At 39.2% G+C, this 23,288-nt stretch overlaps 1 protein-coding gene across 1 annotated transcript; it reads right to left on the bottom strand.

The window, feature by feature from the left end:
- Window positions 1-15,213: 15,213 nt before the first annotated feature.
- On the bottom strand, window positions 15,214-22,551 carry LOC144707404 (putative carboxylesterase 2). Its single transcript, XM_078580508.1, has 4 exons — window positions 21,919-22,551; window positions 21,643-21,812; window positions 15,489-15,566; window positions 15,214-15,400 (listed from the first exon to the last, which is right to left on the bottom strand). The coding sequence occupies exons 1-4, from the start codon at window positions 22,549-22,551 to the stop codon at window positions 15,214-15,216; spliced, it is 1,068 nt and encodes a 355-aa protein (XP_078436634.1).
- Between the last annotated feature and the right edge of the window lie 737 nt (window positions 22,552-23,288).

The following is a 23,288-nucleotide window of genomic DNA, read 5'->3' as shown; positions in this document are numbered from 1 at the left end:
TGACGTTGATCAACCTGATAGACGGTTTGGTATAATAGCATTCAAGGATTCGTACGGATCTATTCAGTGAACTCTTCCCACTAAAGAGCATCCACTATCTATCCTTAGTGTCTCCACATTTATGGTAATGGAACGACCATACTCATCATATGAGTGAGCCTAAATAGTGTTATTCTATCTGGATCAATTGATGTCCTTTCTCGAATATCCTTTGAACATGAATATTTAGAATACGTGCTTAAAGACTAGTGATCTGTGTATTATGATCTCATCATAATTCACTAACTCTGATCATGTATTCATGGACATCATTATAAGCATCGCACATGCACTATGATGAATATAGAATGAGATATAGAATGTGTGATTGATTTTCCATCCACACATATTTCCATTAGTAAAATCATAGCGTAAAGTGACTTTTAGATGCTTTAAGACATACATAGGATAGTTTGACAGTTAACATGCATTTTTTTTGGCAAAAAACACGATGCCGAGTATGACAAACCCCAAGGTTGTACCTGCAGACCAATCCAGCCATGCTCTAGACGCCACCTTGGGGTTTTTATTTATTAACTGGATTGTTCATCAGCATTTATAGGGGTGGAGCGAGCATAAATGTCCCAGTTACACACGGACCCTGCTCGGCCATGCCCATAGAGCAGTAAAAGAAAAAATACATGAGTGATCCCTTGGAAGTGCATGGATAAGTTTGCTTGTGAGTCTGATTCTATGAAAATATTGTGAGGGTTTTGCTCTTCGCAGAGTAAGAAGCCATCACATATTGCCATAGCCTCAGTTGTTGTGTTAGTTTTTATGCTGTAAACAAATGAGATAGCAATAAGAATACTCCTTGTATGATCTCAGGCTGTTAATGTGTATTGAATTATGAATATATTGGCAAACTTTATTCATCTCAAATCAGATTTCATTTTTGTAATGGTTAAATATTTTTTCCCTCCAACTATATGTCCATTTTTTATGACATAGGGTGTGTCGTCGGAACATTTAACATTTATCTAGGGCCTATGAGAGTTGAAAAGTTTTATTAATTGATTGGATACTTCTTCAACCATAAAAGTATCCAAATTTAATTTTTTTATCTAATGATAACACTTTATCTAATGATATTATACTAAGTTTTTTTCATTAGTTGAGATTCATCTATTTTAATGGAGCTAATCACATATTTTAATAGACACTATTCCAAAATTCTTCTCTATTGATATTTCAATATGTACTTGAGTCTCATCTTTTCGATTACTAGTTATACCGGAAAGTTTTTTTGACCAAAACAACGAACAACCTCTCTATAGAAAGTCTAAAACAACAAATAGGTGATATTATTTATATTTTTATTATGATATTTTATTAGAGTCTTATTTTTTCTTCAAAAAATATATTCTAATTTTTTATTTAAAAAATATAGTCTAATTTTTTCTTCAAAAAATGTAGTGTTCAAAAGGACGTATACTTTTGTTTATTTTTTAACAATAGCTTGAGTTTACATCCAGTAGTGTTGTAGAGGGCTAATACAATGACTGATTGACGTTGTGCTTTCATTTGCAAGATATAATTTTCATTTTTTATCATTAAACGGGCAATACACACATCTGATTTGCATCTTCACAAAGATCTTGTATTAATTAAAAGTTGACAGACTAGTTAATGGTGGAGTTCCACTTAAAATAATGCTCTGTTCTTTTTGACTTTTTTGGTGTCTAGTTTGAGTTTCCTTTGCTATTTTATTATTTATATGTAGTATATGAACATAATATCAATGGAAGAAAGGCACCTCATTTCAACTGGATGAAATGAAAAGAAAGCCTAAAACCTTATTCACCTTAATTTCAACAAGATCAAGATATACATAAGACTTTATTTTTTCGGACAGTGGAAGAAGTTAGAGAAGAAGAACACCCATTGTGGCCTCCATGTCCACCTTTGGAAAGAAACTTCAATGATGCAAATGGTAAATCGAGGTCATCATAAATTTACTCATAGATAAAGAAATTCAGAATTCAAGTGAAACCACTATGCAATTTAAAGAAGAGAACATGGAAAGAAATAAACAACCACAACAACTTTCTTCAGGGTACTCAAAAGTAGGCAAAAATTGATGAAATCTGTTGAGGAGCATCAACCTTATATAATTATTAGCATAATGACTCCAATGAAGTTTCACCGACATAAATACTTACAGACGCACCAGTTGCATTCATAAAATTTTGTGGTTTCGCAATCATACCTGGAGAATTCCAATTTGTCCTGAAGAAACAAAAGGTATATCATGATGTAATTTTTTAATAACTGGACAAGTAATTTTACAAAAAAATATTATTTTAAAATATTGTGTATTTTGGATCAGGGAAAAATAAAGTATTAAATGAACTATGGATCAAATAACAAGCCATGAACCACCACTATCCTTTTATCTGACAAAGATTGGACATAAGAAAGTACTTTCACCCCAAAAGATATTAAAACAAAGATTTCATGATACCTTTAAAACATATCTTGCTCCTACATCATCTTTTCTCCTTTGAGCCTTCTTAATTCTGCAAAAGAAAGACCTGGATGGGTAAATAACAGAAAATAATTAACATCATGTGTTGTGGTATTTAAGAAAAGAGCTATTGCTTCATGCTAGTCGTCATCGTCAGAAAAGCACTTTTCATTATTGTCCACACAAAGCTGACCATTCTTGGCATGTAACCAACACTTCACAGAAATAAGGAGCTCAATGTTTTCAACAGTTAGACATGCCCTTTTGAATGTGATGACTGCACGTCCTGCTGAGCACAAGGCCCTAGTCGTGCATACAGAAAGAAACTCTTGAGCAAGGGTAGCTATTCAAGGGAAAGTTCATGAGCTATGCATGCCCACCATCCTTGTGCTGTCTCTATGTCCTTCCTCTCTGATGACTTTGGATAAGTTTCCAACTCCTTTTCTGGAGTGAGTACTCGTTTCTTGCATTTGCTAAGGGTGGGGTACATAAATAATGAGAGAGAATAGAGATTCACATTCTAGAAGGGGAGAAAGAGCAAGTGCAAATAGTGAGAGAGTAAAAATGGAGAAAGAGAGAGTGCAGGGAATTGAAAAAAAAGAGAAAGAGAGTGCAGGGTGAGAGAGAAAAAATGTTAGAGAAAAGAAAGTGCAGAGAGATAGACAGAGAGAGAACACTGAATTACAGTACAGAAGGGGATAAAGAGAGAGTGCAGAGAGTGGGAGAATACAAAAAAAGGACAAGAGACAGTGCGAGGAGAAAAAATGTCGGAGAAAGAGAATGCGCAGATAGATACATAGAGAGAAAAGAGAATGCGAGAGATAAAAAGAGTGAGAGAGTAAAAAAAGAGAAAGAGAGAGAGTAGGGAGAAAAAAACGTTGGAGAAAAAGAATGTGAAGAGAGTCAGATTGAGAGAGTATATAATGGGAGAAAGAGATATGAATAGAACTTGGTGGAAATTTTGAGATGAAATTATTAACAGATAATTGAGATAAACATGTAAAAGTTCATCCATATTTATCCCCAAGAATGCTTGAAATTTAAATGTTGTGGATAGAAAGAATAACACAGTAAGATTGATGTCTGACTTTTAAGAGAGAAAAAAGTACCAAAAGATTTTTGATTTGAATCTGTGAACCCAACTAGTACATATCAAAATCAACTGTTCAAGATGAGTTGTCTAAAATACAAGACTTCTTGCCTCAGTCTGGAGCTTTTTGTAGTTTATATCCTTTAGATGATAAATCCCTGAAAATGGATGTTCAAACGCTATGAATTATTTGTTGAGATGCTAATGAGGCAACAGTAAGACCATGTAGATTTGAGGCAACCACTCCCATGAGTACAATGAAAAATTCATGGGTTGTAGGTACTGATAACATGCATTTATAGTGCCTTATATTATTATATTTATGTGTCTTTATGCATTAAATTACTCATATTTGCATGTTAAATGGCTTAAAATGAATAAATCTATTTTTAGAACAACTTTCTGAATTTTCTGTATTTTTTAGGATTTTTCTAACAATATATTCAAAAAGAATATAAATTTTGAGACAGAATATGATTTTTCTGGAATTGTTTGATATTAATTTTGGAAAGATATGATTTTTACGAGTCAAAATATATATTTATACATATTTTTTGGTTTTTTATTTTATTTAATATGAAATTTTAAGTATTTTGGTTTTTTATGGCATAGGGTGACGTGGCGCGCTGATGCGCCGCCACGTCAGCATCGAGAAAGAGATTTTTTTTCTTTGTTTTTTATCCTTTTGTCATGTACATGTGGCAAAAAACAGAATGCGAAAAGCCACGGAATACGAAAAGCCATGGAATATGAAAAGCCACGGAATACAAAAAGCTACAAAATACGAAAAGCCACAGAATACCAAGTGCTTTGACTTCTTAACTCACACAAAACCAATGACATTGATGAGGAGAGAGAATAAATTAAAGACTAGGATTGCTTCAACTTCCAACGTCCATAACTTTTGATCTTCCCCTCCTCTTTCTATCCATACCCTCTGATCTACAAATAGAGGCGTGGATCATTGTAAAAATCATCTTGAACTTGCTTCGTTTTTTTGTGGGCTGATTGAAAGATAGTGAATTTTGAGATCCATCAAGAGTGTTCTTGGTGTCTTGGGTGTGTGGGAAGAGACATAAGAGAAGAGGGGGAGCTTACCGGCACTCGCAAATTGCCGTGATCCTGGCGGAATGTAAGGATCTAAGGTAAGTATCTTCGTCTTACGTTGTTTCTCTCCCAACATCATCATTATCATAGGCATAGTTTTTTATCAACGTTTCATTTATCACTTCACTTACTTACGTCCCCATTCTCTCGTCTGTCTATCCTTGCCTTCGTACCACTTCACATCCAACTACTATCCTCTTTCATACTATCGTTCATCATCGTGTCCGTCACAATCACTTACTCTTTTATTTAAGTTAAAATAACATATAAATTAAGTACTTCTTAATCGATATCATTAGCTCATATCCTTGAATCGTGTTTTTGTCGATCCTCTCATTGATCATCACTAGTTTAAGAAAGTAATTCCCTAATCATCATTCCCTGTGGAGATGATCCGTACTCATCATTAACTAAGTATTTTCAAGTACGGTTAAATATATTTTGATTGAATAATCTCAATCACCAACGACGAATTTTAACCCTAAAATTGGGATTATAAAGTACTAGATCATTCTATTGATAAGTTGTTACTTTAGCTGTGAATTCCCATTTTGAGCTAATAAAGACCTTTCACTAGATCAAGAAATCAAAAGACAACAATATAGTGGTACCAAACGCAGGTTAATGTAAAATATATTGTGATTCTAAATTCAGAAATAAGATGAATGTGTCACGAGTGGACTCACCAGTTGATGATATCTAAACGGGAAAAAACATCAATATTTTACCAGTGATCCCACCGTAAAGTCCAACATGAAAGGACACCAAGTTTTTGCTGGACGGCGGAGACCTTCACCCGACGACTAACGAGTCTCTAGTGAATATAAGAATGATTTCTTGTTTTATCAGAAGGTGATTTGGTCACCAAGTTTTTGCTACATTTCCTCATGGGTAAAAAACATTTGGTGTATTAAAGCAAGATAGTTAATTTCAGAACATTTATTTCCGTCACATCTGATGGTGATGCTGACCAGTGACAGGACAAAGACGAGACGATGGAATCAGTTACATGTAACATAAATGTGACAGATCTTTCTAAAATCCTAGGATGTGTGACGGGATGGGAAACATGACGAAAGTCATCCCATCACGTCCGGCCATCACGTCTTGGGCGTGCCATTCCTTAGTCAATATACTTGAATTAAGTAAATGGTAAGTCATATGAGTTAGTGAAGGCTTTTTGGGAATTGGTTAGGAGGAAGGGAGTTAATTAGAGTGTCATGCCATATGGTTGTTGAAGTATCAGTACATAATGAAGAGGAAACTTATGTAAATTATGTGAAAATTCATCTTGTATAAGTAGAATGAGCTGTAGGGGCATGCCTCCACTATAATTGACACATCGGCAAAAATAAAAAAATTTCAAGTCACCATTTGTTAAAAAAGTCTAACTAAAATAATTTTTCTGGAACAGATATAATTTTTACAAGGAAATAAATCCAAGTACAGCATTTATGAAGGGGATTAGCTGAAGCTGAAAAATACACAGTATTAGGAGCTCAGAGATAACTTTTTTAACTATGAAGGCAAGTGATTCAGGAAAATAACACATACATCAATTTAAGGAAATTTGTATTGAGGAGTAATTAGATGCAAAGTTTCATAGGATTTTTGCGTTTGCTAGAACTGAGTTGATATCCCATTGATGAGATGTGCCACCTGATTCATCCCAAAAGGACGAGGTATTAGAGCTCAGTGTAGCACGGATAATACCATTTTAATAATGCGAAGATCATCACATTCCATAAATTTCATTGTGATGTATGCAAGCACAACTCTTGATGGAGAGCTACATTTTGACAGAAACATAATAAAGCCATATTATATGGATGTAGGCAAATATTGAGGTCATCCTTGTGTTATTTCAAGTATGTGAAGAGCATGGAAATTGATGCCGGACGTCGTCGGGACTTCGTCCGATTGACACCGAATATGAGGATTCGGTCCCGATGAATGATAGTGGTATCGGACTACGACGGTGGCATTGTCCGACAGGGAATCCTAATGGTAATGAGTTACGATGAGATGCAATATACGACAGATTATGGTACATGCAAGTGCCAGCTAACAGTGAATACCGACTCCCGGGTGTCGATGGAGTCGCCTCGTGGTGGGGGGTTAGACCTCTCGAGCCTCATCCGAAGGGCCGCGGATGATTACGACACCGAACTGAGCAACTCCGCCGGGTTTTGCTCTCATGTGACGGGCAAGCCCGACTCGTACCAAAGGGGTAAGACGCTCTTGGGCTCATGATGTTCGCTCAACCTGTCCCTCTCACCTACGTCTAACCCGAGCGCGGCAGAGGCAATACGAAAGTGCACTGAAGGAAATAAAAGACGGGCGGGCAGAGAAGACGTACCTCGTCAATGTCTGTGGACCGACTTTCTTTTGTCTCGTGCGTTCGGCCTGGTGCGACAACGTCGGGGATGGGGACAGTCAGAACAACGGGCAGGAGGGTCCTTTCAGCCAGTCTGCGCACGAACACTGGGGGTAGATGCTGCTCGCGGAGATGGGGTGCCTAGCGCACTGAGAAGAGACTCAACCACGCGTGCGGCGGCCTAGAGTGCCTACCGGAGCCCACGCAACCGGAGTTGGACGGTGGCAGAGCGTCACGGCGTGGGGTTGCATCGGCGGCGGCTGGGCATGGCAGCGGTGGCACAGGAAGAGTGAGGCGACGGGCTGACTGGGTGCCTAGTGCACCGAGAGGGACCTGGCCAGGCATGCGGTGGCTTGGAGTGCCGACCAAGGCTCTCGCAGTCGGCCGTCGCGGCGAATGGCACTGTCTCAATGTTGATGGCAGCGTTGAGCGTAGTGTCGATCAGCTTGGGAGGGCGACAGCCCGGTCGGATGGCAGCCACGCGTCTGGGGCGGCGGTCGTCGAGTTTCAGGTGAGAACTCGTAGATCAGTGGTCAACCAGGTCGGTCGGCCGGTCGAGCGGTGCACCGAGGGTCCAATCTCCGGTCTCTTCGGTCAGCGGTGGGTGTCGCAGAGTGGGTTGCACTGGCGGCCGTGCGGCGTGGCGCCAGGGACGTTGGAAGTATCGGTGGTGGGGGGGGGGGGGCGGGCGGTCCTGGGGGGGGATGCACGACCAGGCTCTCCTCCACGCCCTCCTAGCTTCCCTCTTCCTGCGGTTCTTCCCTCTTCCTTCTTCTTCTTCCCTTGGATGGTGACCCTTCAACTTCCAACGATACACTTAGAAAGAAAAAGTCGAGGCGCCCATCGTTTCCCTTTATAGAGGGGAAACATGGATGGGACCCAACAAGCTAAAGGGGGAAAAGAAAAAAGAGGTTCATGGCCCATTAGTGGGGGTGGAGGGGAAAATACTTATAGATTGGATTTCCCCTCACTACAACGTGAAATCGATAGGGGGAAGAGATAAAAGAAAAGGTGAGAGAGGGAGATAATACCAGCAGCAGAAAACACAAGAAAACACGGATAATAATTTGGTAAAAATGACGAAAGAAAATGACGATAGCATGCCCTTTACCCGGGATATTTGAATCCAGACGTGCGCGACATCGTCTTGGCTTGCCGGGCAGGCTGAACGCGAGCTGACGGTGATGTCGATGGTGATGGCGACGTCTTTGAAGATGTTCCTGGGGCCTCGGGCTGCGTCGCGCCATCAGAAATCACATCCTGAACTGTATTAATGGACAATGATTTTGAGTTCTAGTTAATATTAAAAAAAATGATAAAGTTATAAAACACTTTGATTACATAAATATTTTCCTTGACTATATAAAACCTAGTAAACCTACTAAAGTTGTAAGTAGAAAGAGCATAATAAGAAAATTTTAAAGTTGATGGAATATAGTCCCGATTTATGAAAATTAATAAGTTTTAAATGTATTAGTATACAGAATTCTACACACAGAAAAGTTTTACAACTTTACGATGAAATAAAAACGGCATAATTTTTGTTTTAAAAGTGGAAACCTAAACTGGGATATAATATTACCAATAGTTAATGACAAAGGGGGTTCTTAGGTTGACTATGCATATATCTAGAGATATCTTTGTTTGGTAGAGTGCTTGTAGTGGATTCTCAAGGTGGTATAGCCCCTACTAGACCAATCCCATAATTAGACTTTGCTCAGTTTCTTTGTCATTAATAAGACATAATTTCAGATTGATCATGAACGAAAAAAGTATTTTTATCTTTGAACTGTTCAATAAATAGGTAAACTATTATTTTTATAACTTGAGACATTGAAAAATAGCATTTTAATGTAAGAATTCAGACATGAAAAATTGGAATAATTGACTGAGCTAACACTGAAATAGATTTTGTATGATCCTTCATGAGGGATTTGATGGAACTTGTCATTAACGTTGACCTTCATGGATTGTACTTCTATGATGTTTATATACCATGAAATATTATTATTTGATAAATTTTTTATGGAAATCCACTATCACTACAGCATGTCAGTAGGCTCTGTCCCTTTAATAAGTCTATTAATCTAATGATCGTGTCCACAGGAACTGGTGCTTAGAGATTGATCAAATATATGAGTTAGAATTATTAAGACTATGATTATAGCATGAAGAGTAATATAATTTTGACAAATTATAAAATAGAATAAATAATGGAAAATAATAGGAAGAATATGTATGTGAGGTGAGATATTTTTGTACATTAATTTTATTATTCGTTTTCGGAGATGAGAGGTAATCGATACCTGCAAAGAGAAAGTTTATTGAGAGTATTGTGATAAAGAGAGATATTAAAATAGACAATAAGAAACATCTGTTTTGATTTAACTAAAACTCAAAATTAATTTTCTAGTGGGGGAGACATTAGTAGAGATAATATTCTAAGCAGAGAATATCTTTATTATTATTACTTATTTTGAGTAATATGTAGGTTACATGTATGAAAAGAGAGCAAAGATTTAGTACTGAAAGGAAAATTGATATTTAGGGAGATATTGAAATAAGTGTAATTTATCTAATTAAATATAAGAGAAACAATAGAGAGGAATGCGAATACGAATTAGATAGTATAGTAAGAAGAGATTAATTTATAATATATAAATTAATTGAGGTGAAGCTATAGGTGGATAAGGAGTAAAAGCTTTTTAACTTTTAGGAGGATATAATAAATTATATATATAGAGAGAATATATGAGAAGGATTGTTAGGGTTTAGTTATATGGTTAACATAAGATGAAGGGGATATATTAGTTAATATAATAAAATTGATATTCATTTGTATATTAAAAAAGTAATTCCGGGCAATTTTTAGAATATCAAATGAAAAAAGGAAAGAAAATTGAAGAGAACTCATGATGAACTATATGTTTTTGAGGAAATGTCGCAAAGAGACTAATTATTTGAAAATGAATGGAAACTCAATTTCTACATCCAATTATTCTAATTCGAAGCACAATACAATGAAAATATGAAAATGTATACCAAAACAGTACAAAAGTTAACCCATCAATATATAAAATCAGTCGAGCTAATGATGGGATACAGATCATCGTACTCTGACTTTAGTATGCTTCTCCACTCATTCTCCTCCATCCTGTTCCAAATCTGCCATTTTTTCGATCTACTTTGGGACCTTCAGGAGCCTTGCAAGCTGTTGAAGAGTATTCATATCTCTCCCGTAGCTTTCAAAGACACATAATGGTGTATTAGTGTGCTGATGGAGGCAAATTACATATCAAATTTTATGGCCATTGTAATTTTAATTTGCGGCAATCAAATTTATTGTTAAAATGTAGAAACTCACTCCAATGTATAATAGGGGCGAGGTCGTTTCCACAGGGACTGACCTTTAAAGGGGAATTTAATAATTGAGGTATAGTTAAGAATCACAAAGAAGGTACTCAAGATAGTGAATGCAAAAAGGAATAAGTAGTTGGCAATTAGGGGATATTATCTAATTAGTGGATAGTGAATGGAAAGTGATAAGAAAAAGGACAAGGTAAAGAGAGAAAATATCATATATTATTTTTAGCTTTTTATAGGTCTTAAATATAATATAAAGTAGGATATTGCAATAAATTAATACGGTTATAGTTACAGATGATGTCAGTGTAAGTAGTTGAAGAAGTAAAAAGATTAATAAGATACATAGAATAGTAATATAATATTGGTAGAGGATAGGGTGTTATTTATTTACTGAATAGTAAGTTATATCTTAGATAGGAGATAGGTATGATAATGATGAATATTAAGACTTAATTATATAGTGAAGAGTAATTTTATTCTTAGTATGAAGTGATGAGTTAATTAATAGAGATGGTTATTATAATCTGAGGTAAGAGAAATAATGACAGAGAGAATGGGAATAGAATTATGGTACAAAAAGAGAGATTATTTAATCAGGTGTACATTAGTGGGCTACAACATATTGATGTATGCTAAGAGTTTAAGATTCAGATTAAGAGAGATAGGCGGAGAAGAATGAATTATATAGTATTTACTTAGATATAAAGGGAATTTAACAAGGTATTTTGGTTTTTTATGTTCATAGTTATCTTTGGGTAGTAGAAATATGATGTCTACATGTAGCTATATTTACTTACTATTGTTTAAATATTTCTAAAGCTAAAATTGGGATAAAATAAACTGAAATCGTCGGTACCCAAGTGTTTGTGAAAATGCCTCAACAAGGCCAATAACTAAAATTCGATGAAATTGAATCCAATACATGAATACAAGAATACTAATCTGATGGAAATATACCCTATATAGTTCAGATAACTCACCAGAGCCTCCCTGATTCAGCCGGTCGGAGATTGGGGGCGCCAATCCACGCCAACTGAGTTCGGCGTGCTTCTCCTCCCAACTTCCTTTGTGCTGGCTGGTATGAATCCAAGAAGTTATGGACCTCCTCCTGAAACTTTGTGAGATTGCCACACCTCCCTAGAGCTTTCAATTTCTCCGATTTGGTTGGACAACTCAGGATGGGTCTCCTGCCATTGCTTTGGTTCTTGATCAAGAGATGATGAAATTAGGGGCCTTGAGCCCTTTTAACAGCTTGGGAAGGACATCCCATGGTTGTTGATGTAGTGGGATGGCCTTGGGGATCCTCCCAAGCTGTTAGATTCCCTAGTCGTCCCCCCTTGTCGTTCGACAACTAAATTGACGGATACAAATGGGATAGACAGAACTGCCCATAGTCATTTGATCCCCTTCATGGGGTTCGAAGACTATGATTAAATCATAGTTGTAGACCCCTTGAAGTTGGTGCACCCACGCCCTGTCATCAGCCTCAACATCGTCCCCCGTTAGCATGCCTTCTTCGTGATTTGCCAACTTGTGTGGCCCATCATCTGCGTCAGTTGCTGCAACCAATCAGGACTCTAAAATGGAGTGAATATTAAAAATCATGTGTCTTACATCTCACCCTCCAATCTTATTTATGATTATTAGATAGTAGAGGTTATATCTGAGTGTTTAAGAAAGCTTGTTATGACTTAGGCTTCAGGCCAGGTCAGCTTCAGGGTCGGTCAAAATTTATTCTATTTGCCTTAAAAGTGCAGTCCATTGGGCTGTGATGAATCTCATCCTTGTCTGCCTGGCCAACTATAAAATTGAAAGAGATAGTAACAATTAGCAATGGGAAGTTTTCTGTTCAACATGGAGTGAATAATGTTCCTCCATGAATGACGGTAGGAAAATCGTGTTCGGGTTCGTGTTTGGTTCACTCGTGCTCGTTCGCGAACGAACATGAATGACATGTAAATTTGGGAACTTAATTTTTTATGGAAAAAATGGAAATAACTAGGTATTTATACTTCAATTTAAATTTGGTGTAACTGAATATCACTTTAAGTTTGGTGGTCTATCTTAATATTAGATTTTAAGTTAGACAACCAAAGTTAATGAGATACCAAATTTGAAATAAAATTGTCATTTTAAATTTGGTCGTGTAACTTAATATTACAATTCATTACAGGAATATTAATAAGGTAGCTGAACTTTGGTGTCAGTAACCTATTTCATCTATTTCATGGAAATAATCAATAGGTTTGAGATATTTTTTAGCATGTGTTTGGTTTTATTATTTTTAACAGTAGGTATTTTTCGTTGGCGTCAGTCACTAGATGATTATTTCATGGAAATAATTAGTAGATGTGAAATCACTAGATGACTTGTAGTTATCTTTCTTGGAAGTAATTGATGGGTGGAAACTTTTTTGAAAAATATTTGTGTAATATGTAGACATATAATTAAATCTAAAGTCTATAAGCATTAATCAATATTTAATGATTCAGTTAGTACAAAGATTCTTAGAATACAAACTATGAAACATGTATTAATTGGCTAAATTTCAAAGGTCAGTACAATCCAAAAAGTAAATAGGTTGTTCTGTCAACGGAGCTTCAAAAACATAAAAAGGTGCATTACTCGGTGAGCCATCCGTTGTCACCCCTACGGGTCATTTTGGCAAGTTCTGGAAAGGCGATGCGGCTCACATTATGTTGGATAGGAGCAACCATTTCTAGAGTGCAGTGTTGACGCTCCCATAGTATGATGTCACTCCATTGAGTGTTGTCTACTTCTCTTCCATGTCTTGCGGGGTTGTGGGGCTCAAACATGAAGTTTGGTGGAGTGAGGGAAAGTATCTATATAAGGATGCACTTGGTACTTATCCCAATTAGTGTGATTTGGACTACGGAGAATGCTCTGCATCTCCTTTGGTGGCATCGTTCATGTCTTTGGCACGATCATCATCATTCAATTCGGAGTCTGAGCTGACGATTATAATTGTGGAGTCTCAGGGTTGTTTTGCTTGTTTCCGTTGGAGAAGTCGTACACTCCGCCGTGGATCCTGCTTCTTCTACTATTCTGATGAGGCCATGAATGTTGAATGAGCTTTGGAAACTAGGTGCATCATAATCCATGCTACCTGTTTTTGCACAATTGACGTACAATTTATGAGAGAAAAAATGTTCTAAGGCAGTCAAAAAACGTTCAAAATGAAAATTTTATATTAAACCGATGACATCCAAATCCCTTGAACACCAAAATTTTGAATGTGCCTTTTGATGGTATTTATTCCATAACTACCCCCTTGCGGTACTTAGTAAGAGAGTGAAAATAAAATAATCAATATGTGCATTATTGTACTATGAATAAATAAAAAATGCATAAACACTGAGGCATATCTGGAGATTTCAAGCTACCATCCGTCGCCTACAGTTTCTTCATCAGAATCCCCTTCCACTAATTTGACCTCTTCAATATCAGGCAATGACTCTTCTATGTTGCTTTCTGGATGTTGTTGCCTCAACCAAAATTTTAAGGATGTTGTTGCCTCAACCAAAATGTTGTTGGCACACGCCATCTTGAATCACCGACAACGTCATTTGCGCCGCCCGCCACCATCGTGGATAGCCAGGTGAAGCTTGCTTGTTTATCGCATTTTGATTTACATTGTCTTCTTTAGTCGCATTTTGTGTTTTTCGCACTCGTCGGTTTGTTTTCGTTGCATTGCGACGCATTCTGTATGTCCGTGTTTCTTCATTGTCATGTGGAAAGGGGTCCTTAGTAACTTGGACTCCCCCTCCCTTCTTCGCCATCTCACCTTTTCTTCTTTTATGTTTTCTTATTTTCCCCCGTTATTTTTTAATGGGGAGCCCAATATATAAGGGCCCCTTAATGGACATTTATCCCCCCCCCCTCTTGTTGACCCTTTAGGGGCCCATTAATTCCCCTACCTAAGGGAAGAATGGGCGCCCTAAAGGAGGCGGACTTGTTTTTGTTAAGGTATCATTTGTTTAGAAGAAAGTAGACCCCCCCCCCCCGAACCAGGGAGGCCACTCGCAAGGCTGACGATTCTGGATGAGATCTCTCCCTCCGTGATGTCCGCCAACAGGAGATTGATCCTCCTCGCCTACTCCGAGCAGAATTCAGACATCAATCTTACACAATTCCTCGTCAGTCTTGCCGCACTCCTCCAACAGGAAATCATCCCTGTCGGTGAATTCTACTCAGTTGATTCGACTAGATCCCTATTGGCGATGACGTGAATCACCCTTTTGGATGATCTTCCCTTTGGATTATGGTACAGGAGCTCTGTTTACTGACTCAACAAGGCTCCAACGTCCACCTTCATGGTAGTTTTATGCAGGGGTGCTGCAACTGGCTGTGCGCCAACCCCCTGGTCCATGACGCCGTGGGCCGCACCGTCACTAGCAAGGGTGCCACGACCAAGCTCCGAATTGATCGTGAGGGTCCCTTGTGCCGACTCTGGACCGGGTTGGGAACATCCTGGGATTCATGGTAATTCCTGAATGCTACCCCAAGTCCGCCCCCCGCGTGCCACGACCAGACTTTGAATTGACCATGAGGGTCCTTGTGCCGACTTCAGACCAGTTTGGTAGCGTCCTGGGATTCACAATAATCCTGAATGTTGCCCCCAAGTCTGCCCCTATAGTGCCACTATTCGGCTCAGTTTGCCACGAGCGGAGCCTTGCTTCAGCCCACCGTGCCGTGCATTTCATGTTGGGATGACTTCGCCCGAGGACTCCCAGGTCGTGAGGCCTCCTAGGTGCCGTCATTGTGGGGCGCCGCTGCTCCACGATCGATCGAGCCCGCTGCCAGCGGCCAATCAGCCGATCTGCTGGAGCCATCACGTCTCGACGTCCCTGCCTGGTCTTGCCCCAAACCTGTTACCACTCCTGCTACTCCAAGAATCGAGCTGCCAACGCTCTCTAGCTTCTCTCCATCGCACCTGCTCCAGCCATCGCATCAACGAACATCGTCCTCTACACCGATCGAACGACATCCCCGACGACGTCCGTCATCACATCAGTACTAACAGATTCTCTGCTGAAAGCCTTGAACATTTGTACATGCGAATTCCACGACCATCATAGAAGAAACATTTGATTGGTGCACTGGACGCACAAACATGAAGAAAATCTCGTGCCAAAACAGAAAGGTTTTGAACCTCTTGCATCGTAACCTTGCGACCTTAAGAGAGCACGAGTCAACACATGGGACATTTGTACGTAACTCTGTAACTCGTTGTCCACTGATGGGGAGGCATAATCTTGTCATGGTAACAATTGTGCAAGCCTCATCTTGATGGATGGTATGTAGCTCTCATCCATCCCGACTTTCTCATCATCACTCGTACATTGCTGTTGACTCTCTCCGTTGCCTCCAATGTTGTTGTCATCCCTCAAATCTGGGACTTCCTCCTCACTGACGTCATTCAGGAATCTTTGCATATATCCACCAATGTATCAGGATCCTCTAGAGCGATGTAGTCTAACTTAATATGTGGATCTAAAACTAACGCAATCAAAAAGTCAGTATTTCCCCGAACACGAGCCTCGTACTTATATAGTTTTGCTTTTATGGCTCTACATGTGATTTCGATGGAGGCTCATTGTTCCACTGTGAGGATAAAACCATTTATGAAAAGGCGTCCTTGGTCTATGGCATTAATTCTTCACGAAGGTGTTCATCAAGGACTTGGAGAAACGATAAAATTGTTGCCTCCCTCACACGTTTAGAGCTGCAAACAGAATCTGACGCTTCCCGAAAGGCTTTCAAATTCGAGCAAATTGTGCCGCCATTTTCCACTCATGGTCATCAATCACAAAGTTTTTCTCTGCCATGCTCTCCAACCCAAAAATAGTAATCCTGTACAACACTTTTCTCTTTTGATATGCTACCTCCAACATTTTATGCGTGGAGTTCCATCTAGTCTTCACATCCAACACCAATATTCTACTACTAGGCATCTTTTAGTGCATACACCATTGGGCATAGCTCCTCTGTCTATCATCCTACAACAATTTGATGCACTATTGTAACCAGGTCTCCCAACGAGGTAGCTTGATGACCCATCCTCTCCATGCCTCTTAGGACTCCCCATCCACTAGCACCGTTGCCTCGTCGGGTGTAAGTGGTGGTGCAATTCCCAGTGCCTTCAACCCATCCTACAATGCAAGGTTTATGGCATTTGCAATACAAGGCATGTGTCGAGTTCAATCAAAGTTGGAGTTCATTTTTCTAACTGCACTTGTCAACGATGTAATCATCGATCTATTGTTACTTGCGTTGTCCGTCATAATAGTTGTTACTTTCCTCCCTGGTCAAAGTCGACCAACACCTCTAGGAGAAGTTGTGCGAGGTAACTCCCCCTATGTGGTCCATCAATTTTCTTTATTGCCAAGACACGTTCTTCAAGTCTCCATTCGTCTGCGATCCAATGCACAATGATTCCCAATAAGGGAATCATATTTTCACTTTCCATGCATCTACTTTCAGGCAAACACTTCTAACATTTGATAGTGAGCGTAACAGCTTTTGCTTCTCTTGCCCGAAGAAGGCCTTTGCGTATTCACAAATAGTCTTCGAGCATGGTATTCAAATCTTATGTTGTGCACAAAAAGCAATACCTCTCTAAAACTTTTGTCATCAACAATGGTCCACGCTTGGTCCGTGAGACAAATAAATCTGGTGCACGTCTCCTTTGTTCTCTCAAATGTGATACTCATTAAGAAGGTATTCTGCCCTATTGGAGAACCCACCATTCCAACAATAGATCATTGGCCAGCATAAGTTGGCTCCCCCTCTATCTCTCGGACTTGTTTACCTTTCAGCCGATCGTGCAACTCCTTATGTCTCTTCTGCAATTGCCTCCAAAACATAGTTCTCGTCCCGTATTTGTTTCTCTCAATAGCTGTAATTCGTGGAGGGTTGTACTCCTTGAACACAATACATTCAAACTGGTTTGGGTTTAACTCTTGAAAATACTACATGGCCTCTAATTCTCGCCCAAGACACTTTCTCCGTGAGGTTATAGGAGTAATCGTCTATGTCTCTCGTCTACGGGTATGATTTTGTACCATCTCAACATTTTCATCCATCTGATTTGAATTGCTGCCCGTCTAAGCTTTGGCAATGGTCATAGAGGATAAGCCTTTCCAAGACGTCACCTTTAAGATGAATGCAACTGTTCATGTGTTGTATCACTTCTCATTATCATTGTGCAACTGTTCATAGATAGATACATTGATAGATAGAAAAATATCTAAAAGAAAATTTCATTATGCAACTGAAAGACCAACCATATAAACATTGCTTCATATGACCATTTGTTACATGTTATCAATCAATACATGATAGTACATTTGGAATATGCATTATAATCGAAACAACAAACACATTGCAAAACAAACAAATAATAAATCACACAAAAAATTATAATCAGAACATGTCCATAATCAAGTACCTTCTTGTAGTTAGCGGGAGGGAATGCCATGCGAATGGGTGTGAATGTAAACGAAGACCTGCTAGTAGGGGCTTGCCGGAGGCAATAATGAGAGAATGAAAGACGGAGGGGATGTCTTGCCTGAGACGGGATCAATGACGAAAAAGGGGACAGGTGGGAGGGTGAAGGAGGGAACAATGGAGAGGGAGAAAGGGCAGGAGGGGAGAGGGAGAAGGTGGGAATGATGTAGGGGGAGAAGGAAGCTGGAGGATGAGGGAGAAGGAGCAGGGGGGGGACTGATGGGAGAGGGAGAAGGGGAGAAGGGAGAGGGAGTAGGGGGAACGAGGGAGGGGGAGAAGAAGATTGCCAGGGAGGGATACCACCGGAAAGGAAGACCGCCTAAGCTGATGATAACTAGTGAGGTAGCCGCTAGAGAGGAAGACCGCCAGAGAGGGGGCCACCGAAGATAGGGGGGGGGGGGGACTGGGCACCTGGCGGAAACTAGGAGGGGATAGAGGGGAAGAAGACCAAGGTGCCTCGTGAAGGTTACATGATCGTGAATGGGTTCGTCTGTTCGCGAACCATTCACGAACATGTTTGTGTCCAATTTGAAACGTTCGTGTTCATTTTTGTGTTCGTTCGTTCGCATGTTCGCGAGCGAATGAATTTTTTTTTCCAACTTAGTACCAATCCAATGTGGGAAAATTTCAAGAAACTTTATGGTATAAATCTCATTCAATATCATAGAACAAATTAAATAAAAGACTTCCCTCTGGCGCACATGCATGGATCTCTCTATGGGGCCTCTCATGCATGTTCTTGGGCCTCTGTGGGCTTGTTGGTTCTTGTGCGGTGTGTTGCCAGCCCTTGCTAGTGGCTGGTGGGTTTCCGCGTCCTGCATTCACCCCCTTGAGGCTGGCTTAGGCACTGTTGAGCCCTGGCTGAGCCCTAGCGGCCGCCTAAAACCATTTTTATTATTATATACATATACACATACATATATATCCTTTCCTCCTCCACCTTTCTCTCTTTTATTTATTTCCTCAACTTTGACTTATTCCGTTCAAAACCATTGATCAACATACAAGCGGGATCATTAATCTTGTTAATACTAATAGTGTTTTAAAACCAATTTTTCTGATAAATAATTAGACTTCTTAAATATGTAAACATTACTTTCAAATGAATTATTTTATCACATTTTCCATTTAGTGCATGAAATGAAAATATGTGTAAAGTCGAAGATAAAATGATCCCAAAATGACTTTATAATATGTATGATTGCATACCTTAAATAAGATTTATCATGTGCCACAAGAATTACCTTATAAGATGGTTATAATTAGAGAGAAAACATCATTTTATGGGTCAAGGAGGTTCCCTTTTCTGTTGATGGTTCTTAAATACTGTCTAGCAATCCCTTTGGCCAAAACTTGAGATCTAGACAGAAGATGGGAGTCATGGGTAGTGATTGACAACACTGCATTTGGCTGTTGGTCCATCATTGAGAGGGGTCAATGCCTGCAATTAACTCACAGCCGTGGACCCCTAAATAACTAGTGTAACCCTTTTTTGCCACGTGAGCATCTCGTAGCCAATCACAATTTTGCATGTGTGGGCCTTGCCATCCTCATTAACCTCTTAGATCAATAAGAAACCAATGAAAGAGGAATAAAAAGAGGTCAGATTTCAAATCAGACTGTCCAATCTTCTGTAACAAGTCCAGATGATCTTGATTAGACTCATATGTATAAACCAGCTCATTATTTTATGTGGGCTTTGTGTTGGGTAGGCTTAGAGCCCGGTCATAGTTTAATATATTTTCTTTAATATTGCTGTTCTATAGGAAGGATTTAAAAATTAATCATCCCCGGACAGCCCATACTGAAAATTAAAACAAACAAATGGTTAATCATAATTTTGAAGCCCCATTAACATTTTATTAAACTACAATTATTCAGTGGATGTGTGCCTTTCCTTTGCTCTCTCCTGTTACTGGGCCTACTATGGGCCATTGTGCCGATGTAGCATTTGTTCCTGGGACATTTTGAGTGTCATTGTGATGGTACCTTGATGTTGCACCTGCTTGTGCACCAACACTCATTGGCAACTAGCTGGCTTGAGCATTGCTGTACTCACTAGCCTAAGGCTGGCTTGAGCGCTATAGCGCCTCGATGGCTTGGCTGCTGGTGCTAATGCCTAGCCCACTTTTTCTTCTTATATCTCCTTTTTTATTTCAATTCACCTATAAAATATAAAACTCTATTGAACAGCTACGCAACCAATTAAAATCCCTTTTAAAAAATAAACTTAACTTCATGATATAAAATATAGATCTAAATAAAGCATGAAAAATTCATAATAAAAATGGCAACTCAACACAAGGCCATTATTATTCCATAAAATTTAATTTATATTAAAATAAGAATACTGTGTAAATAATGATGTCAACATAAACCCTAAAAGCTGCATGATTGCATGTATCAAATTACATGCATAAAAAATAAAATGAGAGAACATTGAGAAAACTCAAATGGGCCACATGATATTCGACAAAATACATTCGAAAGGATACTCAACATAATTAAATCAGAATAGGATATTGAGGTGTCAATTATTAAATTCAAATCATTAACTAGGGATGAAGGGTAGAAATCTTTTATAGATCTTAGGATATAGATGGATAGAGAAGAAAGAGATAAATACAGCTATCCATAAAACTCAGCCCAAAACTATTTGCGGGTTATTAAATAACATGTTGTGAAGTTAAATGAAGCCAAGTTGCTGCTATTTTCTCTATTATGTTGACCTATGTGTTGGATTGCCTATCATGTAATCCTATGAATGGTCAAATACTCCCCAATGTTTCTGAAATGGTTGATCTCAATTTCTGCATATTTTACTGGATTCTCTTTCAGCTTGATACAGATCCCTACAAATTCATTAAAAATGACATTTTAAATCACCATAATGTACATGACAACACAGCCATATCAACACTTTTTTTTTTTGAAAATGTAGAAATACTGTTTTTACAACATATATTGTGACTTAAACTGTTGAATTTGGACGAGAAATATGTATCTCCAAATTATAATCACATTTAGCTCATAGATATTGCAAAATTATTTGATGGTATGTTTCCACATTCCCATCACAACTAATGCAAAATAAACTGGAGATATTTGTTCTTTGGGTCATGTGTCCCTGTGCATTAAAAAGCAAATTCCAGGTCGTGATTAGTCTATTATCACTACGTTTTACAATGATTAATGTAACTTATAAAAATATAAACTCAATTATTTGTCATCAACATATTTAACTGGATGATAACACATCCAGATACGTAGAAAAAATAGCAAAAAAAAATCACCATACCAATGGTGTATTTAAAAATTTTATGTTTCAAGAAAATAGGCGAGTGTATTTTATTTTCAAAACGTCTCTTCTAATTTCTAGGGAGAGCTAAAACGTATTCTTTGTGTGAACCTACTATAATGACAAGTAAACACATGCCACAAAAATATGCAGTCACAGTACTATCAGGGTCCAGTAAATTTATTATTATACTAAATGTAAGATGAGCCTTCACTGATAGCAGTAGCTATGGACAGCTTGAAAAAAAAATAAACTGCTTATAATTGAGTCTTGAGATTAAGGTGTCTTCAATGATGACTAAACAAAGGACTACCTAGCAATACAACACAACAGAATTTGATGGATATAATGACCCATCATTATAGTACAAGTGAGTCATTATATCCGCTTCGAAGCCGCTCTTCTTCAGCGTCCCCAAGTAACACTCTCCTTGCTCCCTCAGAAAATCAACTCCTACAATGCAAACAAGAACTTTCCTGCAGCGCAAGCCCGCCAAGCTCGGCGCCTCCTCCGCGACTGGATTCATACAAGGCTCCCCCTACAAAGCCAAACTCTGAACAAAACTCAAAAAACAAACCTTATGCAGAGTTAAAACCCGCTGCCTGACACCCTTTGGTGGAAGAAGGGCAGATAATTCTCCACACGTTGGCATTCTGCTCGTTCATATACGATAGCTCCCCGTGCAAGTCGCAAAACCAGATGTAAGGATGGATAAGGGCGAGTCCAGAGATGATAATATCATTGGTTTGTAAGAAGCCGTTGTGGAGGTTGGCGCGAACGGCTAAGTTGTGGGCAAGGTTGGCGCAGGCGCTGTCGCCAGCGAGAAAGAAGTCAGAGAAGTCCCCGTGCTCGGCGAGCCAGGGGTCGGCGCGCACCGCGGCCCATCGCAGTGCAGCCCAGGCGTCACCGTAGGCGGCCGGGAGAGGGTGCTCTGGCGCCAGGCGATAGTCAATTGACACGCAGAGAGCACCAGCTTGGGTGGAGAGGGAGAGGAGATGGCAGTGGTAGAGAGGGGAGGTGGCAGACTCAATGCAGAAGGCACCACCGTGGATGTAGAAGAGGATGGGGAGCTTCTCGGCGGCAGCGGTGGGGAGGAAGAGGCGAGCCGAGACGCCGGTGGCGGCGTCGATGGTCATGTCTTTGGAGGAGGCGCCGGCGGCGGAGTGGAGGGACGGGGGGACGAACTTGGCCAGCTTGAGGCATTCCATACGCCCGTCGTGGTGGATAACCAAGAGCGGGGCCAAGTTCTCCGCCACGTCCAGCTCGGGGGTGTCCATGGTAGGATGCCCAATTGTAGTGCGAAAGAGAGAGTTCAAGTTTGATCAAGATTATTGGAGAACAACACAGCTCCTAATAGGAGGGCTCTTTATATTGTCCTCCTGTTGGGAATAAAGTAGAGAGCTTGGGGAATAGAAGGATGGCAGGTGGTAGTTAGGTGGATCTTAAGGACTATAACTAATATGGATTTTAATAAGAATAGAATTCTTAGAAAATAATGCGTACCTATATACTTTTTATGATATTATAGGTCAGGATTCAATATAGGTTTAAACATAGATAAGATCAAATGTACATTCAGGATAATAGATAGATAGAAAGGATCAAATTTATACATTGTAAGATTAAACATATTATAATTTCAAACGTCATTGATGTCCTGACTATTTTGAATTAAGGTTTTGTCTTGAAAGCCCTAAATGAGGACCATGTGTCATTTGATATTATGAGGATCTTATAGGGGCATCGAGTTCGGGGTGGGTATAAGGCTGATCTTAGAATGAAGCTAGGTAAATAGTGGCTTGAGAAATAGTTTGGTAACAAATCTGTCAATTGGTAATTAGTAAAACTATATGAACCTTTTAGTTATCTTGATGTGACATGTCTGGATAAAAGATGAAAATATATCTCAATATGTGTAGAGCGCACGTGATAGTTAGGTTTTGTTCAAATATATAGCTCCAAGATTGTAAAACCATAGAGTGAGACATTCACTTGTACAAACTCTAAGAAGAGA

Source organism: Wolffia australiana, chromosome 9 (assembly GCF_029677425.1).
Source record: "Wolffia australiana isolate 7733 chromosome 9, ASM2967742v1".
In the NCBI taxonomy this organism is placed as follows: domain Eukaryota; kingdom Viridiplantae; phylum Streptophyta; class Magnoliopsida; order Alismatales; family Araceae; genus Wolffia; species Wolffia australiana.
Note: the sequence above shows the minus strand (reverse complement) of the source record. Positions and strands in the feature narration are given on the sequence as shown.